The sequence below is a fragment of the Asterias rubens genome, chromosome 16 (assembly GCF_902459465.1).
Source record: "Asterias rubens chromosome 16, eAstRub1.3, whole genome shotgun sequence".
NCBI lineage: Eukaryota > Metazoa > Echinodermata > Asteroidea > Forcipulatida > Asteriidae > Asterias > Asterias rubens.
The window spans coordinates 9,437,961-9,461,563 of NC_047077.1; the positions used below are offsets into that span (position 1 = coordinate 9,437,961).

The window sequence follows — 23,603 nt, forward strand, 5'->3', positions numbered from 1 at the left end:
GTCAAAATGCTGTGTACATTATGTAGTGTTGTTTTATTCACTATGTTTTAATTCATTATGTCAAAGGAAGTCTGAGTCAGCATCACCCTTGAGATGGAATGGAACGTACCTTGTCACTGTTAATACTGCAGCTACCGGAACAGACCACTTTATCCATGGGGTTGATATCGCGATTTCCATTTTGATGGTCGATGTACGGCTCTACTAACAACTGTATTCTACCAAGAGTTTCATCTGAAAACAAAAATAAAAAGAGTGGGAAAAAAGAAAGGAAAAAAAAAAAAAAAAATATTATTAAATAAACGTTTTAAAAAGTCTCTTGAAAGATTTCACGATAACTGCACAGTTCAATTTTGATTTATATTAACAACAACATCATTTATAAAGAGCATTTTGAATTACATATTCCTCAATGCGCTTAACAAAAGGAAAACAAACCTGAAACATGAACACAGATAATAAATTAATAGGCCTACATTACATTAACATATTACAAATTATCCTACAAAAATGTCAGTTTTTTTTGGTGCAAAATATCCTTCAGTTAAGCTTCTACAATAAACACACAAACAGAATAGAATAGCAATTTATTTGCAACCTTAGTAAACAAATGGTTGGATTAAAATACACTTGAAAACAATGGTAAAAATTACTTAAAACTATAATACAAAAAATTAAAGAGTACAAATTTTAGAAGCATTGAAAAAAGAAACCAGGCAGGGCAAAAAGCAACAAGACAAATAAAATGTTAAAAAAACATCAAAAAGCGACTCAAAAATTGTTTAAAAAAACATAAAGTCAATGGGCACGGAATTAACAACAAGACATATAATAATAAACAAGTGAAAATGGAAAAAATAATCTCTAAATAATATTAATTTATTGACATTAGACATCAGACGAGCTACGACCGTTCAAAAGGCTAATAAAAATCACAGGAACAGGTGCCCTGTAAACTGGAAATACAAAGAAAAAAGTACATCCAAATGATTACGTACACAAAGCCACATGCAAGGATAGAGGGAGGTTTGCCGTAGCACCATGTGTAAACAGTTCTAAGGCTATAGACCATGTGACCTCTGACGTCACTCGAAAACAATAACATGATTCGCGCACACACCGTCGACGCGCATACAGCCAGCTAGACAGTGTATGCAGTCTTACCACAACTACGTGACGTAACATGACGTAAACAGTGTTTGGTCAACAGAGGGCGGTTTGAATGTAAACATAGGTCACATCGTCTGTATACAATTACAAGAAAAACCACTAAAAACCACTAAAAGTATCTGATGTACAAAAAGAAAATACCTGGTGACAGGCTGATTCAATTTATAATTAAGGGAATAAAAGGGTAGAGAAGAGTTCTTAAAGACAGGGTCGTTGCCATGTGATAAAGGCCCGAGCCGTTAGAAGGTGAGATTGTGGTGTGTTATTGCACAAGGGATAAATGAGGATGGGTAGAGGTTTGTCGCACAATATGGCACTCGCATACGACCAGACCTTGGGAACAGCTGGCTGGCAAGCACATCATGAAGCCGAAGTCCTTGGCTAAAGAAAACTCACCTATGAGATTGGTTACTGCTAAAGAAACTCACCCATGAGATTGCGACTGCTAAAGAAACTCACACATGAGATTGCGACTGCTAAAGAAACTCACCCATGAGATTGGTGACCGATACCTGGATGCAGAGTGGCTCTCCAACAGGGAATGTGGCCGGTCCATCATTGTGTATCGATCTCTCGTTCAGCTGCACCTCCCACTGGATAGGGCAGATCTTAATGTGATCCAACATGGCCGACGTCAGCTCCAGATGGTCCAACATTGCTACGCCCGACTTCTTCAACGCTGGGTGTGGAAGGTTAAGGGAAGCTTTTCTGTTTCAGATTGGTAAACAAACTCATTTGGTGGCAACAGCTACGGCTATGGCTAGAATTACGCATCATCGTGCGTTGTAGTATACCCTTAGCAACAGTCTAAGTGGCCAACAAATCGGATGCAGCCTGACAATCCCAAAGTAGGATTTACACTACAGACTCTGTTTTCAATATCCTATTATTGTTTTATTCTTGTAAAACTAACGACCTGTCTGTACCCTAACATGCCTAATGAAGCACTGAAGAGTGGGTAGGTACATGTATCTGTATATATCTTTAACGGTAGCGTAAACTACATAATCATCATTCGGCAAAGACCTGCGTCCGTGGCCCCCTCGTCCTCAAATATTAACTAAGCGGATAAGAGCACCAGACTCAAACTCTTGTATTTCTGATCAGCAGAACCCAGGTTTGAGTCCCGGTCATGGCACTTGTGTTCGTGTTATAATTATACTCTTTATTCCCAAAGCAAAATCTGTGAAAAATATTTTGAAATGAGCAATAAAAATCCTGCCCAACGAACCCGGTGTATTTGAAAGGATATGCAGGTCCATCTGATGTCAACCATGGTGGCAAGTTGCTCTGCATACAGTATCTCCAGACTCCTTCCACTGACGGGCTGGAGACCCACGCTGAGGAGATCGCTGCTATGCGAGGAGTGCACCTCACCGTTCCTCCACGTCGGATTGCCGATGTTGCTGTTGCTGTTGTAGAGGTTGATGCCTTGCATGGTGCTGTCTATAGAACTGCTCTGCGTGGGTGGCCGGGGTTGGGCGACGGTGTAACGGTTCACCATCACTGCTAACCTGGGGAATTGGGTTCGAAAATAAGGGTGTATTGGTGTTAAATGAGTATGGGTACTCTTTGTACGACACACAACAGAAATGTCCACAGATTTACAAATAGAGTGTCTTTTATTTTATTTATTTTTATTTAGTATAATTGTTTAGATTAACCAAACACAAGGAATAACAGACATGTGAAAAGTTGGGCTTAACCCGTCTTGTGAGTGAGTAAAATTAGTGAACATTTTTTGGTCAGTGTTAAGACACTGTCCTAAGTTTTGGTTGTAACAACGGAAGTGAGCTGTTGCATTTTCCTAGGTTTTCAGATGCAGTTTATGACTTCATTTCAGACAGAAGTATTCCACACAAAAAATGTTACAGTATGAACTCCATAGTTCAGTGAAAAAATTGGACCAAAGATTATTTTCAACATTACTACCTTTGTACAATACCTTTAAGTCAGAGACGCTCAAATATTTACCGTTTGCTCTGTTGACTGCCGAGTATTAGCGAGGTCTGGTCTCCATATTGCACTGCTAATTCCTGACTCGTTGCATTCAACGTATCAAGCACCAGGTGGAACTCCTTGGGACTGGTAAACAAAATACGCAACAAGGTTTTACAAATTTGCAACAACACAGAAACTGAATCCTTACATTTGTTTTTGATAGAATTTCAGTATTCACTTTTAAAAGCCATTGGACACTTTCGGTACAGAAAAAAAATTCACAGATTTACAAATAAGTTACAGGGTTTACAGAAGGTAATGGTGAAAGACTTCTCTTGAAATATTATTCCATGAAATGCTTTACTTTGCCGACTCCGATGACCAATTGAGCCTAAATTTTCATAGGTTTGTTTTTTTTGTATACAAATTGTGATACACATAGTGTGGGCCTTGGACAATACTGTTTACTGAAAGTGTCCAATGGCTTTAAATTCAAGTGTTATTCTTAATTATTTTGTCACTCTGTCCTGTCAGGAAAACTGTGTAAATCATTGAGGAAGACACTTTACTTTGCATCAAAAGTAAAACATTTTTCCTTGGTACAAAAACTTGTGCTGTCCGCTTCAAAGCAATAGCCCTTTATCATGGTGCAGCCATCTTGAATTTCTCCCATAGGTATCAATGTTACCAAACCGAGGCTTGAAGAACAAACTAGTCTGGTTCCTATTTGCAAAACGATTATTAGCATTCACTATTGTTATTCGATACGAGGAACATGACCAAGATGTAGGCAGCACGATAAACGTCTAAAGCGGCGCAGCCAGCAGACCCTGAGTGTGCGACCCAAAATAGAACGGTCGATAGTAGTAAGCACTTACTCAGTGGCAGGTATAGCACTCCACTGGGTGAATATAATGGATGGTTTAATACCAATCCTTAGCAAGATACTGGCTTCTCTATGGTAGTCTTCCTCCATGCCTGGACCACCAGAGTACGATAACTTCAACATGGCTTCAATCGTCTGTACAAATCAACAACAATTATTCATCAATTCATCTTAATCATCTTAAGTGCTCATGGCGCTAAATAAAAAACAATAACAAACCCAGTAGTACTGTACAATAACAAAAAAATGGAAAAGTAAGCCTAAGCTAAAATGGTACAGAAATACAATACACATGCAATATCTTCCAAAACATTAACGTTAAAAAAAATATCAATTCATCAACAATAATAAATGAAATGAAAACTTATAAAAGCGCACAAATTCATAAAAGTTGTCATGGCGCTAAATACAAACAATACCATACACAGTAGGCCCTAGTCCTGTACAATAACAACAGAATTGAAATGTAAGCCTAAGCTAAAATGGTAAAGAAATACAACACAAATGCAATAAGGTAACAAAACGTCAACGGTAAAAAAAAAATACTTGAATTATATTTAGCAACCTGATATACAGTAGGTAATAATATATAAAAAACATGATTTATACAAATAATCTTTTGAAACTATAGCATTTTTATAAAATACATACAATTCAAACATGTTTAACAGGTAAGGCCTAAGAAAGTAAAAGAATACAACATGATGATGAAAAGTTACAGTTGAAGTTAAAGAGCATATAAATATCGAAATGATCAATCTTATTGTGCACAGAACAAAAGAAGAAAATGGGGGTTGAACCTTCAGCTAAAAACTTCAGGCACACACATTTTAAATGTTAAAATTAACAACAGAAATAATAATCCAGAGGCCTAAACAAGTCAATACAGCTTGATATGGGAGTAAATATATTCAAAGTTAGCGTGGTTCTGTGGTTAGACTGTGGAGCCCAATTTCATGGCTCTGCTTACCGTCGAATTCTGCGCTTACGATCACGATTCCCCGCTTACGTGCAAGCGCCACATTTCTGCGCTAGCCTTGTAAGCCTAGAATGCCTAGTAACGGGGAGTACGCACGCGCTGAAGCCCAAATTCGCCGCTAACCCGTGAAATACGCTTGCCGTAAGCACAGAATTCCCTGCTTCCGTAAGCACCGGTTCTGTGCTTACGGTAAGCAGAGCCATGAAATTGGGCCCAGGTCTTGCAATCACAAGGCTGTGGGTTCAAATTCTTCCAAGGTAGCCGCTGATTTCACATCTGACTAGAATAAGTATTGTCATTTATTTACTGAATCACAATTTCTTGATTTGTGCAAGGTCATACAGTTGAAACATGTAGTCACGTTAATAAAGTAAAAGCAAAAAATATGAAGATGAAAAAGAGGTACTATTAATATAAATATGAATATTAAACTTGCGGGTACAACCATACTGTGTGTAAAATCTCTTTTGAGGGAGTGTTGAGCCGCTGTGGTCTTGACGTTGCAAACAGTATACACTGCTCGTTACTCCTGAAGACGAGTAGAGTATACTGTTCGAAACGTTGAGACCCAACCGGCTCTTTTTAGAGCCAACACTCACCCTAAGAGATTTACACATGGTTGTACCGGCAAGTTTACTATTCATATTTATATTTAGAGTTACTACCATGCAAAGCTTCAAACACCATCTATGAAGATGAAAAGTTATAGTTGAAGTTACAGAGCACATACAAATAACAAAACGAACAAATAGTACTGTGCACACAAAAATCGAAAATCAAAATCATAAAAAGAAAATGGATTTATTGAGGGTGACACCAATGTCTGTATGAGCCAAATTGGCTGCTGCTGCCAGCTTGGTGTTTATATCCCGTTGAGGGGGTTTGTCAAGCTCCCTTGATAGAAAGATCATCTAATTAAACAAACAGGCAGATACAAAATGGGTGCCACCTTACCCTTTGTAAACTGTCTAGTTCCACCGCCTCCCCGCTGTCTGTTTTACATGTCTCTAGAAAGGAAGAGGATGCTGACCGTTTGGGTGTACTTTTAGGAGTACTGTAATCCATCGCTCTGCTTGGGGTGGGTGTGACTGGAATGTCTGGGGCAAAAAAACAAAAACGGGTTATGGATGTCAATAACAATAATATAAATAACTAATTCTTATATAGCGCATTTTACAATTATATCAAAATTCTTATAAAGCGCACGTATCTACCAACAAGGTACTCAAGGCGCAGAGTATATTACAAACATTAAAAAGATAGGTTATTGAAGTGATGGATTCTGAGAACCAATTATTTAGCACCTTGTACGGGTTTACAAGTTGAAAACCGAAGGAGGAAGCAATGGTTAAGTGTCTTGCTTAAGGACACAAGCATGACAAGTGTCACGGCTGGGGATTCGAACCCACATCCTGCCCTCCGATCATCTTGCCCTCTGATCAAGCTGATCAGAAACACAAGAGTTATAGTGCCCTAGTCATTGGGCCAATAACATCTCTTTAATCTTTCTCAGCTCCCTGGGGAGTATATAGCCATGAGCTACCGTTATCTAAAGGTTTTTTTATACACAATATCAACCTCTTCCCTAAAAGGTACCCATTTTTACCCCTGGATGAAAAAAAGCAAATTTTGACACCCTTTTCAATACAAAATCATTGCTAACACCTTGGCTACAACATAGCCAAACCTAATCCCCTCGACAGATCGTTAACAAATCAGGCCTGGAATTTTATCTTGGTGGGGGCAAGGCCATTATAACTTTGAATAGGGCATTTCCATTGGAAATTCTTGAAGTCTATGGGAACTTTTTGAAGGGGCACCAAGGCCAATACAAGGGGCAATGGAGAGCATGGCCTCCATCTAATTCCAGGCCTGAGAAATGCCTATGACTCACCGTTGAGGTTGTTTTTCTGTTTGTTAATGAATGTCCCTATTGCCTTGATGTAGAGAGTGAACATCATTTGGCTTCCTGGCTGTAGAGGGAGCTGTGTCTGAATGTTCTCTTCACTCCAACTGAACACTTTATCCGTTAGCACACCTGTAGACATTGGAAGGCAAACAGGTTCATCGACAGCTGCACATTTATTAATAATAATAATAATACATGTACATAGTATGGATTTATAATGCGCACTTCTCCAGAAAACTGATCAAGGCGCCTACACAAAAAGAAAACATTATACAAAAGGAAATGAAGAATAAACATAATTGAACTCAATGGAACCCAATGGAAGTCTAAGTGAACAAGTGTGTTTTTAGTTCCCTCTTGAAGTTGTTGAGTGATGTGGTTTGGCCAAGTGAGACAGGGAGCTTATTCCAAAGGGCAGGAGCAGCTTTGGCGAAAGCACGGTCTCCCTAACAAATTGTTCTAGACCTTGGCTCTACGACTAGCTTGCTCTAGTCATCGTCAGGAGACTGAAGAGGTAAGAGATAAGTGGGCTTAGTGGGCTACAGTATGTGTAACATTACTGCTGTTTAGTGGAGCCACAATATTATTGATAAATAAGAGATGCTTACCTGATTCTGATGTCAGTTTTAATGAGAGTGATTCAACAGGAATTTTCCCGCCATTTGTTAACGTCACAGCACATTCAAAACTGCAAACAAAACAAAAACATAAATTGGGTAAAATATCATATCTCAGGAAAACAGCTTCTTCCTATGAATTTGCCCCCCCAAAAAACAGTTCGTGGCGTGATGTTTACGACCCTAGTGGAAGCTAGCAGAGACTTAATAGCAAGACAAGTTTGCAATGAACAAAATCTAAACAGCAAAATAGATCTACACATGGTTTTGCCACCTCACTATGCAATGCCTAAAAACTTAATAATAATATCGAAGTCTTACATGTACACGTACACAGCGCACGTGTCTACAATGTACCAACAAGGTACTGAAGGCGCTGAGTATATACAAACTTTCAGAAAGATACATAGGTTGTTGAAGTGAAGAAATTTAAAACCCAATTATGTAGCACCGTATAAAGGGTTTACAAGGTGCTAAGGCGCATTTAGCAGCCACAAACAGGAACACCGGGGCGAACTTCTTCTCTTTTCGATAAGTGCACTGGGTTCTTTAACATGCGTTACGCAACACATGGGACCAACGGCTTTACGTCCCATCCGAAGGACAAAGCAATGGTTTAAAAGTGTCTTGCTTAAGGACACAAGTCAAATCCACACTCTGCTGATCAGAAACACCAGAGTTTGAACTTACGTATCCACAATGATTTACCCTGGACAGTATTATAGGCAAAGATTATGCTCTTTTCAAATAAATAACTTTTTTTATAAATGACCTGGGTTAACCAGGACATTTAGCTTAATCGCATCATTTCGCTTAATCGCATCACAAAATGATGTTCTTGCATTTTGCCAATGAACCAGTGAGTTTCTTAATCTTTAATTCCTCAAATGTAATATTTTGTATATACATGTAGCAGTTTTTAAATTTTGTACGTGTTACACTTTATTGCCTTTTAATACACATGTATGTGATTGTTCATATTTTTAGATTTACTTTGACCCTTTCAGCTTCTGCTGCTGGTCATTTTGTTTGTATACAGATGATGTGACCTGTGACATCACATGTTTACAAAAGAGCAACCATCCTGGACTTCCTGCAGGCACAATTTGTACACAGCCTAATAGAAGAAAACATAAAATCCTATATTTTATGGAGATTGCACTGTCCAATTCTTATCGGCTTTTGATATGATGAAAGGGGGCACATCTCAAAACTTCTACATAACTCTCGGATTTATGTAGAAATTATGACACAAAATGTCAACTTCCTCATATGACCAGTGCAGTATCTTGCCTGCCAGACTAGCCAAAGAATGTACAAGGTCACACTTATTGTAAACAAAGTTCACATGGTCTATAGGCCTACTGATAATCCCTGGCGCCTCGCTGTCAATGCGAATAGCCTACGTCAACAAGTACCATTAAATAAAATAAAAATCAACAACTCACCTTTCACCTGTATATAAACTAAGAGCTGCGCTGGTGTTGGTCTTACTGTCCGAGGGGTCCAAGCTGAGGGTACTCACAGCCTGCGGGAGGGAGGTCTTCACCCTTAGGAGGGGTAGGGCGGGGACCACTTCCACCTCGTAGAAGTTCTGCGGGATTGTTTTGATGTGTTTGAAGCGGCAGTGGCTTTCCACTCCAAGGACGTTTGTGGTGTAACCTGCCGCAGAAATAGTGATTAGCTCGTTTAGATATCGACACTATTTTGTAGTATACATGTGTAGCCCATCATGTCAGTGAAAAAAAGCTGTTTGTATGTTGATTTTGCGAAAAAGCTGTATCTCTCATGAAAGAAATCTTTAAAAAACCTTATATCTCGGCGTGTACTTGCTGCGTGTGTACCAAACCAAACGCTTCATGCAACAATGTTGTATTTCTGCATGTATTTGTTTATGTGCACACTCAAGCTATTTTAGGTGAGATATAACATTTTCACATTTTCAAACTCGCGTGTAAAGTGACATTTTCGGAGATACGCTTTGACATGAGGAGTTGACTGTGGTACAGTCATGGACAAAGTGTTACTGAACAGTGTTCAAAATGTAAAAAGACTTGCTTGCAAGAATGAGAGTTGACGGATTTGAAAATGGCTCAGAGGCCTAAGTTCCACCATATTCTAGACCCAGAACCCTAAACATGCTAAAGAGGTTATTTTGTTTGGATTCCACTTTGAGCCACTCCAATTCTACACTTGATTACAAGAAACCCGTACAAAATGCACTAAAAGACGGGTTTCTTTGAGAATATGGACTTGCCTTCCACTAATTTTTTGCAGGTAAACATTCAAATTGCACAGCTTCATTCCAATCTCTTACCTACTATAGTCAGGACCCCCGTCCCCTTGGGTGTTCCCATAATGGAGACACTGTGGGGACCAGACTCTGCTGGTAAGGTCACTGTGGCTGGGATGGGGTCAAAGTTCAACCCTTCAGTTAGAAAGCCCTGCAGTGAAAAATCAAAATACAAAAAAAATAAAAATTTGTACAAATCCATAAACTTTCTCAGCCCAACAAATACAACACTGTCTCACAGCTCCAATATCACATTCATAAATACCTCAGACAGTTTCGCTATTCCTATTGGTGGAGAGCGCGTCACGTGGGGTGTATAAACCTCTGATAATGACCAGTAAAAGTGTTGAAACATGGGCCTGACACGCGAGCTTGCACCTGTGATAATAAGATAGTTTCTTCATTCCTATTGGTCGAGAGCAACGGCTGAAACAGTTGTGCCACATCACGCGATACGCGCGACGCGCACAGCATCTCTTTATAAGAGGGCCTTACCATTTCATAGCTGGAGGGGTGTTGTGTTGAAAGAAATTATTAAACAATTATAATTTTTGCATTTGTTTTACCTTTTGACCAAAAAGTTCTGATGTTTTTTGACCGAAAAGGTATTTATGAATGGGAATCAAAGTGTGTTGAATCGGTTTTCAACAAGTGGTTTAAACCCGCCAAGGCTTGATTCTTGATAATTTCACTCAACTTCGTCTCGGTAAAATTATCAAGTCCAGGCCTCGTCGCGGGTTTAAACCACTTGTTGAAAACCTCTTCACCACACATTGATTCCCTTATTTATGCACCTGGTGCCTGAGTGGAACCCACATTCTGCTAATTTAGCCATCCATCAAACCATCCAAGACCATAGAGTTACATATCAGAACTAAAGGGCGCACTGGCCTATACACGCGCACCCAGCATGCGCGCAGGCGGCCATTTCTAAGTTGAACAAACAGGCATTGCTTAGCGTGTGTTTGTGCGGCCATTTTGTAAGTTGACAAAACAGCATCGCGTCAGCGTTCAATAAACCCAAACTCCAACGTGTACTTCGCATTCAACTAGCGTACATAATGGCGCACGTGTCTCATCGCGTGTCTAGAGTGCGTCCTCTAGTTCTCAAATATAACTCTATGTCCAAGACCAACATGCTATATGTACATCTCTCGGCCACAACATGCCAAGAAACACTTCAATCAATAGTGAGAAATTACTAAACAAGTGAAATAATTGTCAGAAAATTGCCTCAACATACGTGTCAAAGGGTCAAAACATTTTGTAAAAGTAAACGTGTAAAAAAAAAAAACTTCATTCTTCCACACACAGATTCTGGTTTGGTTCTTACCAAGTTTGAGACTCTGAGTTCAAACTGTAAAGGGTTGTAAAAGCTGAGAGACATCTCACAAACGTCTTCTGCCACCCACTTGAAATCTGCAAATAAAAAAAAAAAACAACCATGAACCATTACTTATTGAACATAATGCTGAAAAGGCTTTGACAAGTAGCTGGATAAATGAAGATGTAGATGAACCAGTGCTTTATCAACTGAGCTACATGTATCTCGCCATAATGTTGGCAGACTCCTAGCCTGAACATCTGACGCTGCACTTCAAGGCTCGTGAATTATGCTAGAGATTTGCCTCAAGTCTACATGTAGGTCTATTCCTATCCATAATCATCTTTCTTCACCTACATCCATTTCACATTAGTTAGAAAATTTGTTTGATTTATTTCTTATAAAATATAACATTTCAGACAGAAATATTTCAAGGGATGTTTTCTACTATGATCGTCATTGGACCATGTAGGTTTTATGTACATCTATGATCTTAGACAAGTTTTTTCTTATCAATTCTGTAATGTTAAGACAAATTTTAGACTTACCAACTCTTGGCTTGAGTTTCTTCTCTTTGCCAATGCGGTTCTGTATCGGTGAGTAGATGAACGGACCGAGCGATTCACTCGACGGACTTGTGCTAAGACTGGATTTGTGAATAAGCGGCATCAGTTGCCGTGACAACGCTATCAGCTTGAAGGCTCTGTGTCAGGTAGATGAGAGAAGATTGGGTGAAAATCGAATAATGTGTTATCTTTTTACATAATCACATTACTTTGAAGTGAAATAGTTTTTTACATGTATTTTATACTATCAAAAGCTGCTGTAGACTTCTTACCAAAACTATTTAATTTAAATTAATTTTAAGAGTGATTACCAAATGTACATGTATACCTTCCCTAAAAGGTGATACTTTTGCTTTGTGAAGTGAGCCCTGTGCCCGATATCGTAGTGCTGCTTACGTAAGTAAAATAATTGCTAACTGTAACAGACAAATTTGCTTAAAGGGTCTATGTACTTTTTCCTAACACAAAACCCAATGTCCACAGATTTACATTAAACTTACACAGTTTGAAGATTATGATAGTAGAAAGCTTCCCTTGAAATTTTACTTACTGAGGTGCTGTAGTTTTTGAGAAATGAGTAAAACAAATATATTTCGTCTCAGTTTTAGCATGTAAAAACGTATTAACCAGTTATGCTCTGGTTTTGGTATAATATCATAACTGGTTAATCGGAATTTTACATGCTAAACTAATTTTCGTCTTCCTGAGACGAAAATTATTTGTGACTTGTTTTACTCATTTCTAAAAAAAAAAACACAACCTCAGTTAGTAATATTTGAAGGAAAGCTTTCCACTATCATTATCTTCAAACTCTGTAAGTTTAATGTAAATCTGTGGACATTTTGAAAAAGTACCCGAAACCTTTAAGCAGAAACGTATTTCACAAGTAAGCAAGAAATATGTAGGCGGCCATCTTGCGTGTTCATCATTGATTTGTATTGATACGTCATTCATTTTCATACAGTAAGCACTGGAAGGTTAGCATGGACCTTTTAATGTAATTACAGTTAGCAGCGCTGTGAAATGGAAACCGGACATCAGTAAGCACAACATTGGTTGTTAAAGCCAGTGGACACTATTGGTAATAATTGTCAAAGACCAGTCTTCTCACTTGCTGTGTCTCAACATATGCATAAAATAACAAACCTATGAAAATTTGGACTCAATTGGTCATCGAAGTTGCAAGATAATAATGGAATAAAAATAAACATTGTCAAAAATCACACAAAGTTGTGTGCTTTCAGATGCTTTGATTTCATCCAGGACCTCAAAATCTAATTTTTAGGTCTCAAAACCAAATTTATATATTTAGGTGAAAAGTTACTTCTTTCTCAAAAACTACGCTACTTCAGAGGGAGCCGTTTCTCATGATGTTTTATACTATCAAAAGCTCTCCATTGATCATTAACAAGTAAGTTTTTATGCTAAAACTTTTTTGAGTGATTACCAATGGTCCCCAGTGCCTTTAAGCATATCTATGAAATTGGGCCCAAATAAATAAACATACATGTAACTTACTTTACTGTTGGGAATCTTGTGAATGGAACAGCAGGGATGATGGCACCATTGTCTCTGGCTATGGGGTGCGGCACACCGGCCACCTTGGTGGTCAGTGTACCCAGTGAGATGGCTATCTCTCTCTTCTCAGGGCCGGACAGCATGTCATGCAGAACGTGCATCATGAAAGATAAAACCCTGAGGAAATAGACACACACAAATAATATCACTAATACACAGAAAAGATCCGTGAACGCCGCCTCAAGCTTGCTGGGCATTGTGTCTGCCACTCGGAGCTTGCCGCTTGCCCAACCGTCCTATGGGAGCCCACCGAAGGTACGGCTTCGCATGGGAGAAGATGTCTCTCCTTCCTAGACACCCTGAAACAAGACAGCGGCTTGCCCAGCGTTGAGAAACTACACTCCTGCATGCTGGACCGAAACATCTGGAGAAAAATCACTGGGCAGGCTTGAGCTTCTAGATGGCGCTCGACTTGATGATGGTACACAATACCGTTCCAGGACCCTAAATATCTATTGGAAAATGAATGCATCACAGACTCGTGCCGGACAGCATGTCATGCAGAATGTGCATCATGAAAGATAACACCCCGAGGAAAAATACGCACAAATCATAATCAATAATACAAAGAATTTATTTAGCCGGTGGTTTCCTGTACATAAAAAAAATTCTTTGTTCAACCCCAAAAATCATTTCAAAATTTACCCAGTCAGTTTCCCTTGAGGTTTATATTGATATCTGAAAAAAAGTTGCATCCCTTAAGGTGATCCCCTGGCTGCCGCTTCCCAGGTTGTATCGTAATTTGGGTGTGATCCCTGGCTTTACGGCAGTTAATGGTTGTATGGCTTCTGACTGGCACCCCCGAACAAAGATATTGACAAAATAGGGACACCACCCACATAGGGCTAGATAGCTGTTGGTAGAGCGCCGGCACGTTAATCCGAAGGTCGTTGGTTCGAATCCCACTCAAGTCAATTCTTTGTTCAACCCCAAAAATCATTTCAAAATTTACCCATTTCAAAATTTACCCAGTTTCCCTTGTGGTTTATATTGATAAAAAAAAAGCTTTCAAAACTGGTTAGTTAAGTTTGCTCTTATGAGAGACTTGGCTTCACAACCAGAATAATTTGAATTGGTGCAGGGCTAACCCCTAACACAGAGTATAGTTTACTACATTACCTTATAGCCAGTCCGTACTCTCCCATCCTCCTTGCGGAGAAAACTAACTCATGTAGTATTCTTGTCTGTAGAATCGGCCATCCACACGGACGATCTACAACAGCAAATCATGCAGTCAGTGGATATACATAATTAAGTCTAGTTTAGACTTTACCCCTTTAGGGACCAAAGTCGCTTCAAGCGGCTGGTACCAAAATGCCCATAGCGACCACAAACCACCCCAAAGTTTGACACTCTTACGTTGCGTAAGGAGGTCAAAGTAAAGGTCAATTCTAGATGTCTTTCCAATGAAGTTTTTTAACATTATACAATTGTTGCACGCTGTGACGGGGTCCATGGCGATTTGTACACCCGAGGGGGGAAATAGCACCCGAGGAGAAGCCGAGGGTGCCATTTTCCCCCCGAGGGTGTACAAAACCCATGGACCCCAATCACAGCGTGCAACAATTGTTTTGTTATACCTTGGTAATATTAATATTCCTCTTCTCGAAATTCTGTTGTTATCTTTAAACATTAATACGACAGAGTTTTCATTGTTTAATAAGCAGACGAACAAGAAACAATTCCTGACTGTTCCCTCGAACCCACGAGTGTTTCGTACGCAGCGCTGGAAATCGACCAACACTGGGAACGATCAAGGTGATGCAAACGTACATCACTTTTCATGTTACCCAACGCCCGAGCCATGTACTGCAACATGCGTGTTTGTTGCACATCACGTAATTGGTTCTCGACCGATCAAACTTCACAGTTTGTTACCGAGGTATAACAAACGTGTATGTAGTATCACAATTTTGAAGCACAAAAATAAATTTAGTTTGCATGTTATTTCTGTTGACATTAATACTGACAAAATTTGGTTAAATATCAGCAATGTCTGGGTGTTTTGTGAACATTATACAGAAATGAATGGTCTCTAAAGGATTAACACGCGTCTACCTATCTACTGAGTTTCCTGTAAAACACACAAACGCTGTTAGCGCCCGACTACAGGAAAACCTGTACAACAAGCAGTTAGTGTCTTTGTTTATGCTCTCACTACCACAAATAAAGGTGTCCTTACCTGTAGGATAATCCCTAGGGTCAAGGGTCAGCTTGTAACCATTCAATGCCTCCATCAGTAACTGGTTGCACTAAAGTGGGGAAAAGATATTAAGGATTATGGAAAAATGCAGAATGATACCGTCAGATACTCGGAAATTCCCCCTAAAAATAACACTCGGCAGTGGATAATATGAGGGGGAATACTGACTCCAAGTGACCACTATCAGTGGTTAGAAGGGCACCACGGCAAAGACTAATCGCTTCTATTGTCGTCATTCAAGGGTTTCAATACGTTTTGTAGATAACGTTTTTGGCCATGACATGCATCTTGACTCACTGTAACTGAAAATTATGTGCATTTAATATAATTTAGAAGTTTAAGCTTCATAAGAGGTCACGTTTTTGAGAAAAAAAAAATGAAAATCACAGACCAATGTTTTCAGGAGAGATGCATAAATACATTGTACATGCTAAGATCATTTTCATCTCCGAGACAGAAATTTTGTTTAAAAAAATACATCACCTCAGCCTGCAATATTTTAAGGGAAGCTTATTTTATAGGGAAGCATCATTATCTTCAAACCGAGTAAGTTTAATGTAAGCCTCTGGACATTGAGTTTTGTGTCGTACAAAAAGTAGCCAGACCCTTCAAGTGTCAGTTTAGATCAAAACCTGTCTTTATCCTTGATGTAGTCAGACAGGGTACCGATTTTTTGGAGTGGTTCCCATTTCCAAGCCCCACACCCGTTTGATGTCACAAACCAGGCACTCACCATTGTCCACGCAGGGTGTTGGTTCTGTGGGGTGACACACTGCATAGCTGCTACCCTCTTGAAGAAGGCAGCCTTGCGGTGGAAGCCGATGAGTGAAAACAACCTAGAGAGGGCGCTGTAGCGTTCCACTTTCTCCTGATCGCTCAGATTCACGTTGATGTAGATCACGTTTTGAAGAAATTCTGCAGCCTCCAGAGTTTTCTTTAGAAAATAACATGAAAGAAAAAGTCATCGATTCGTTCGCTTATAGATGCCTCTTGACATCACCAAAATGGAAAACTAGTGGTTTTAAAGCCAATGGACACTTTCTGAACAGAACAAAAGTTAAAAGATTTACACATAACTTACAGGGTTTACAGAAGTTAATGGTGAAAGACTTCCCTTAAAATATTATTCCATGAAATGCTTTACTTTTTGAGAAAACATTAAAACAATTATCAATTCTCGATATCGAGAATAACAGATTTATTTTCAACACATGTCATGACACGGCTAAACATGCGGATTCAAGGGTTGGTTTTCACGTTTATTTTCTCCCGACTCCGATGACCGATTGAGCTTAAATTTTCACAGGTTTGTTATTTTACATATACATTAAGTTGTGATACACGGAGTGTGGGCCTTTGGACAATACTGTTTACCGATGTTGTGCGATTGCTTTAAAACAATACACAATTCAAAGAAATTCTGCAGCCTCCAAAGTCACCCAGGGGTAAATGCCTGTGAGGGCAGAGATGGCTCTAGTGATTAATTTAGCTTGGTGCTTTACAAATGTGTGTGTGTCTACATGAAATTGGTAGCACAGGCTGCACACACCCCAGGGAGCTGAGATGGTTTGAAGACTACAATGAAATTCCCATTGACCAGGGTAATGTTCATACACGCATCAAAATTTGCTGATACCAGTGCTTTAGCCAAGTGCATTATTATTATTATGACTATCAATGTTCACGAAACAACATCACTTTGATATCAAGTTTTGATTGATTTAAAAAATTAATATCATTAAAAATGAAATACCACAAAGGTGAAAATGACCCCAAAAGAAAGCCAGACAACTATGCACAGTCCTCGCAGAACCATCTAAAAATAAAACATCATTCACAAATTAAACACCACTGCTGTGACTGAGATTGCATCAAAGACCATCTAAGACAACAGAAAAAAAAACCCAATGAAAACCATGCCATACACGCTGAACTGAAAACCTACAGCTACAAACATTGCACATAAGTAATTGGGGTGGGGGGGGGGGGGGGGGTCGAAGGGGCCGGAGGATAGAGGTTAAGATTGGGATCAGGAGAGTTGGGGAACAACCCATCCCTTCCTTAAATACATGTAAACCCACAACTCTGATGCCCTGGGCCTGATTGCATCAAAGATCATCTAAGACAACACAAGAAAATAATAATGAAAACATGCCATACATCAACTTTAAAACCTAATAGCTTACAGACTTATTTTGCGTTTGGGATTAGGGGTTGGGGTCAGGGGATAGGGGTAAAGATTGGGGGCAGGGATCGGGATGGTTGGGGAAGCGACCCCTCCAATGTAAATCCACAACTCTGAAGCCCCCTTTAACCACAACCACATCGTCGGGGTGTATCGGCCTGATACCAATGTATGTGGATACGCTAGCACGGACATGGGTTGAACCCTACCTCGTGTTTAACTAGACAGCAATTTGACATGTTTGAAGGCAATGGGGTACATGTAATAGGGACACGAATCCTAACTGTATCATAGCCCTGCAATAGCTACATGTACAAATACTTGCATCGTTCACGGCCACATTGAACACAACGACCATTGAAAATAAAAACAGACAATTTTTTTTCCTTTTTTTTTTCGAGTAATTTAAAGAGTTTTTTTTATTACTCAATAGAACTGAAAAGTATGTATTAGACTTAAGACAACATTTGAGCATAATTTGTTTCTGCAGTCTGCAGTGACAGTGAGTTATTATTCTTGAATGGGAGACTTTTGGGACGCTTAGTGGCAGCAGACTTACCAGGTAATATCCATTGTTCTCGGTTATGTGCGCACGCTCAGAACTATGTAAACAGTGGAAATTTACCTGGTTAGTCTGCTGCCACCTGGCGTCCCAAAGTCTCCCATTGAAAAAAAAAACAAGACTGCAAGACTTTAGGCATCACAAATTTACCGGCTCGATGTTCCAATGTAAAAAGTGCGCTCCAATTTAAAAACTCAAGCCAAATTCAAATTCAAGACACTACTATGTAAAATAAAAATCTACACAATGCAGACATGCTCACACATCATTCATAGTTCATTATAAGAAGAGATTCTGATTATGTATACCTTGTGATTGCAGTAACAAGCCTGTGGGGGTTTGGGTATAATGGACCAAGTGGTTAGTAAAACATAAACGATTATCAAACAATACAGGGAGCCCGCCGACATCAGGGCTACAATCTCGGCCAAAATGCTTAGGCCACACCATAGAGTTGTATTAAAGAACTAGAGGGCGCACTGGCCTATGTATATACGCGACTCTGCATGCGCCCAGGCAGCCATTTTGTAAGTTGACAAAACTGGCATCGCACAGCGTGTGTTTGTGCGGCCATTTTGTAAGTTAACAAAACAGCATCGCGTAGCATTCAATAAACACAAACTCAAACATGTGTTTCATATTCAACGCGCGTACAGAATGGCGCGCGCGTGTCTCCTTGCCGTCCCGTCGTGTTTGTGCAAGAAGCATCACCAGTCACCCTTTAGTTCTTATATATAACTCTATGGGCCACACATGGTCCATGTGACACTTAAACATACCCTCCCCTGCTCAATGTTGATAACCCAAGCTGGAGCGCACATCGCACAATAAGAGCCAACATTGAACGGGGGCCAGAGCCGGGGCCCAACAAGATATGGTTAGGATTGTAGATAGATCAGTTTACATGGTTGATTGAACCGGTGTCTTCAGGAAATATTTCCTCCAGAGATTATGTCCCCAAATATGGGAAATTAACATGGGCTGAATGAGGTCGATTCAAAAGAGGGTGCTATCATAAGAAACTAGTACACAGTTTGCTGTATGGGGGGGGGCACAACATATCTGAGGGGAACAGAATCTCCTGCCACACCGGCACATAAAGCTGTAGGTCGCAGGTTCATGTCCCGCGCTAGTCAATTTTTCTTTTTCTTTGTTCAACCCGAAATTATTACATGATTTATTTAAAAACATCAACGCATGAGATAAATGTACAGAATCAAAAAATCGTCTCCTGGGATGTTTCAAAATAATTTAAAATTTCCAATGAAGGCCTCGTAAAGGCCCGGTCCCACTGCAGCGATAACGAGAACGATACAGAGAACGATGCAAAGAGAACGCATTCTATTGGTTGAATGAGCGTGAGCGTATTATGCGTGGAGCAATTCAACCAAAAGAATGCGTTCTCTTTTCGTCGTGATCGTTATCGTTTTCGTTATCGCTGCAGTGTGACTCGGCCTTAAAGGAAAGGTACACGTTTGGTAATTACTCAAAACAAATATTGACTTAAAAACTGACTCGGTAACGAGCATTGGAGAGCTGTTGATAATATAAAACAATGTGGGAAACGTAGTTTTTGAGATAGATGTAATTTCTCACAAAAATATTAAAAGACTTCTTTCATCATTTTCTCGCAACCAATTGAGCCCAAATTTTCACAGGTTTGTTATTTTATGCTTATGATGGGATACACCAAGTGTGAACACTGGTCTTTGACAATTACCAAACGTGTACAGTGCCTATAACAGGCAGTCACAGACTTACAGTACTGTACCTATCTAGCTGTAGGAAAAAAAGTAGGAAAAAATAGTGCAAAGGATAGCCTGTACATATGATACAGGCTTCCATGTATTTTATTGGTTTTTTTAATAACCCCTTTGCTGACCTTTCTGAGGGTACACCAGAAAGAGAAAAAAAAGTGAGAACAATTATCATGCCTGTATAAGTTAATGGCACTGGACACTATTGGTAATTACTCAAAATAGTTGATAGCATAAAAACTCACTTGGTAATGTGCAATGGAGAGCTGTTGATATAGTATAAAGCATTGTGAGAAACGGGTCCCTCTGTTATAAGTTATACATGACAGCCCATCACATAAAAAAGTATGATTGCTTTTCACATCCCCCAGAGACAGATTTGAGATAAGAGAGACGTACTGACCTTTTGTTGGACGAGCACCTGAGTTGCCTTGATGCAAGCTTCCATCTCCACAATACCCGCATTGGTGTACTGTAAATAAACACAAAACAAAACTCAATGTTTATCATGTCCGTTGAGTAAGCCTGGGCAACTAGTGCGACCAGTGTTGAAGTCGCGACTATTGATTGCTTGGTTGAGTCGCAACTACCGTTTTTTAATTACTCAGTCAATCATGTTGCAATGACTACTATAAAAATAGTTGCGACTACCTGTTTGGTGAACCAATTGTGTCGTTCACGACTATTCACAAAAACATAATTTGTTTACAAAACACAATCAGACATGGCTGACACAATCCTTCAATCCTTTCAGCAAGAATATTACTATATTGCGCCTGCACAAAACAATATGTTGCAATGCATCCTGTGAATTAAAAATTAGTCGCGACTAGTGTCGAAGCTACGACTACTGTCGAAGTCGGGACTATTTGAGGCGCGACTAGTCGAGTGCTAAAATTCAGCGGTCACTTCATCTCTCTGTGAATCTCACCTTACTGTAGTGACTGATGGCCTCTTTGTATTTATCGATGATGTCATCTGAGGACAGGCAATTCCGGGGTCGCTCCTCCGAGACAAAGTCAGGGAGACCGTTGGCAACATCAAAGGAGTCTGATGAGAGACAAAATCAACTTGTAATACTGGACATTAAGACTGCAGGGAACAAGAATGCCATCCCTAAACCCTAGACTTTAAACTTTTAATCTGTCCAACTTTTCCTGTGTTGAACTTGATTAGCCATTTAAGCTATAAAGAAATCAACTAAGCTTGGGCGATATCACGATATTATCGAATATCGCGATATTAATTTGGAAACGATTTCGATATCGGATGAATTTGGTTTTAATCGAAATATCGATATATCGCGATAATCGCGATATATCGCGATATCGAATAAATATTGCGATGTATTTGCTAGCTGAGACATCTTGCACCCCATAGGTTTGGAGTAAAACCAGAAGAATAGGTCATTAGAACACCTCTCTTATGTTATGACTGTCTCTTCTACAACTTTCACTTGGAGTTTGAAGACTGATGATGTCAAATTTAATTAATCACGATTATATCGAATATCGCGATATATTGTCGGCGATATATCGTGAATAAAATAAATCGATATCGCCCAAGCTTAAAATCAACATTTATAATTACCTTGTGCACACGATGTGACTGAGTGCATTGTGCCCAAGTAAGTAATACAATCAATAGACTCTTCCAATCAAATATGTAAATTACACATAGCATGTGCACACTAACAATTTGGAAGGCAAAATGAGGGAACATCGTGCTGGCTAACGGTTGATAACGCAGACGCGATTGAGGTTCTGCTTAGTGCACATCTCTATGGCGTTTGCCAACCAACAGGGTCTGAATGCATGTGTGAATGTAATAAGCATATTTGATGGGAAGGGTCTATTTAACCATAATGCATCACTACATCCTGAGCAAGAAATGGGCCGAGCTCATCAGCCCATACCAGGGGCCTTGGATGAGACAGGAGGGGGTGGCAGCAACTATTCTTACCTGATCTGTGTTTCCTCTCTCCACCAATGAGGGCGTTGCCACCGCTGAACGAAGCATTCCGGGGGATGCCACTCTTAGGTTTGGGCGGGTACATTTGAATGATAGATGCAGCACACATACCCTCCCAACATGCTGAGGGTAGGATACAAAAATAGCAAAGAGTTTTCAGTTAAAAAGTATTAAAATCTTAAGTTGTAAAGTTGTATACAGTATTAACACCAAGTAATAACCACACTTGGAAAATGACTGTGTGAATTGTTAAGAATTTGTAGCCGAACCCTAAAAAACTTACAAGAATACAATAAAAGTCATAAGTCTGCCCTTAAAGTTTCTGCTGAATACAGTACTTGATGAGACAAAGGGAAAAACTGTCATTTCATTTTCATCAAGAACGTCGACTCCATCCGTCCTGTCTAGCGATAGGACAATAATAACACAATAATAACACAGCATTTGTAAAGGCGCGCTAAATCTGGTGAAAAACCATTCAAAGGTGCCGGTCAAGATGGAAAGAGGGAAAATTCTCAAGTGTTGGGGAAAGCAAGTGTGAACAGGTGTGTCTTAAGTTGATGCTGAAAGATGGAGATGTCATGGATTTCCCTGAGGTTTTCAGAGAGTGAATTCCAGAGCCTGGGTGCTGTAATGGAAAACCCTCTAGGGATAGAGGGTACCAACCGCATCTTAGGCCGCAGCACTCACAAATGAACACCAGGAATATTTGAATCTCCAAAAGTCGCCTTTTAGGGATCTTTGGAGACCCAAATTTATTGACCCACATATAGGCCTACTTTTCTTGATTTCTAATCAACAGGGTCACTATACAGACAAAAGAAACTCCAGACCTATCAGCTTGTGGTTAACATTTCACAATCTTTTTTCAGAGCTGTCACAAAAGTACAGTGTTTGACCCCGCAACTTTAAAGGCACTGTACACTATTGGTAATTACTCAAAATAATTGTAAGCATAAAACCTTACTTGGTAACAAGCAATGGAGAGCTGTTGTTAGTATAAAACTTTGTGAGAAACGGCTCCCTCTAACGTAGTTTTTGAGAAAGAACTAATTTTCTACTTAAATATTTGAATTAAATTTTGAGGTCCCGAAATTAAGCTTCATGTGACAAGGGTGTTTTTCTTCCATTATTATCTCGCACATTTGACAACCAACTGAGTTCAAGTTTTCACAGGTTTATTATTTTGTGCATATATGTTGAGATACACGTGGGAAGACTGATCTATGACAATTACCCAAGGTGTCCAGTGTCTTTAAGGACAATATAAAAAGAGTAGAGTTTTACATTGTACGTACCTCCCATCCACAGCCAGTCATTTGCGCCTCGTAATATTTCCAGCGCCGACTGGTAGTGACCGTAGGCCTCCTGGGTCAGCCCAGCCAAGAGGTGCAGGTCAGCCAAGTGTTTGCGCATTCTTCCCTGGACTTTACGTTTGAAAGTTCTGGCCAATCAAAACAGATTTGAAGAGTGATTTAAAACGAGATGCAAGATATTATAGAGGACTGTTAAATTTTGGCGGGTGTGATATTGTACAAGGTAGTACATAAAAACTGTACGAAAATGTGTCAACAAAATGGCTCAAAGCTTGTAAATTTGTTTACAGCTTTGAATGTGCCAAGCAGTATTTTCTGCTCTAACAGCTTTATGAAATTGGGACCA

At 39.6% G+C, this 23,603-nt stretch overlaps 1 protein-coding gene across 3 annotated transcripts in view; it reads right to left on the reverse strand.

The window, feature by feature from the left end:
• Window positions 1–23,603, reverse strand: part of LOC117301000 (trafficking protein particle complex subunit 9-like) — a 36,486-nt gene that overhangs the window by 1,070 nt on the left and 11,813 nt on the right. For 2 of the 3 annotated variants that reach the window (XM_033784876.1, XM_033784874.1), the window contains 21 exons: window positions 23,240–23,385; window positions 21,933–22,064; window positions 20,902–21,020; window positions 20,374–20,442; window positions 18,522–18,542; window positions 16,200–16,400; window positions 15,446–15,515; window positions 14,383–14,476; window positions 13,204–13,380; window positions 11,668–11,822; window positions 11,129–11,214; window positions 9,820–9,946; window positions 8,951–9,164; window positions 7,494–7,573; window positions 6,871–7,014; window positions 5,931–6,073; window positions 3,990–4,132; window positions 3,145–3,255; window positions 2,423–2,684; window positions 1,661–1,853; window positions 110–234 (listed from right to left, as the gene is read on the reverse strand). In XM_033784876.1, coding sequence (XP_033640767.1) covers window positions 110–234; window positions 1,661–1,853; window positions 2,423–2,684; window positions 3,145–3,255; window positions 3,990–4,132; window positions 5,931–6,073; window positions 6,871–7,014; window positions 7,494–7,573; window positions 8,951–9,164; window positions 9,820–9,946; window positions 11,129–11,214; window positions 11,668–11,822; window positions 13,204–13,380; window positions 14,383–14,476; window positions 15,446–15,515; window positions 16,200–16,400; window positions 18,522–18,542; window positions 20,374–20,442; window positions 20,902–21,020; window positions 21,933–22,064; window positions 23,240–23,385 — 2,812 coding nt within the window. The remainder of the gene's footprint in view (window positions 1–109; window positions 235–1,660; window positions 1,854–2,422; window positions 2,685–3,144; window positions 3,256–3,989; window positions 4,133–5,930; window positions 6,074–6,870; window positions 7,015–7,493; window positions 7,574–8,950; window positions 9,165–9,819; window positions 9,947–11,128; window positions 11,215–11,667; window positions 11,823–13,203; window positions 13,381–14,382; window positions 14,477–15,445; window positions 15,516–16,199; window positions 16,401–18,521; window positions 18,543–20,373; window positions 20,443–20,901; window positions 21,021–21,932; window positions 22,065–23,239; window positions 23,386–23,603) is intronic. The other variant, XM_033784875.1, reaches the window with a different exon arrangement.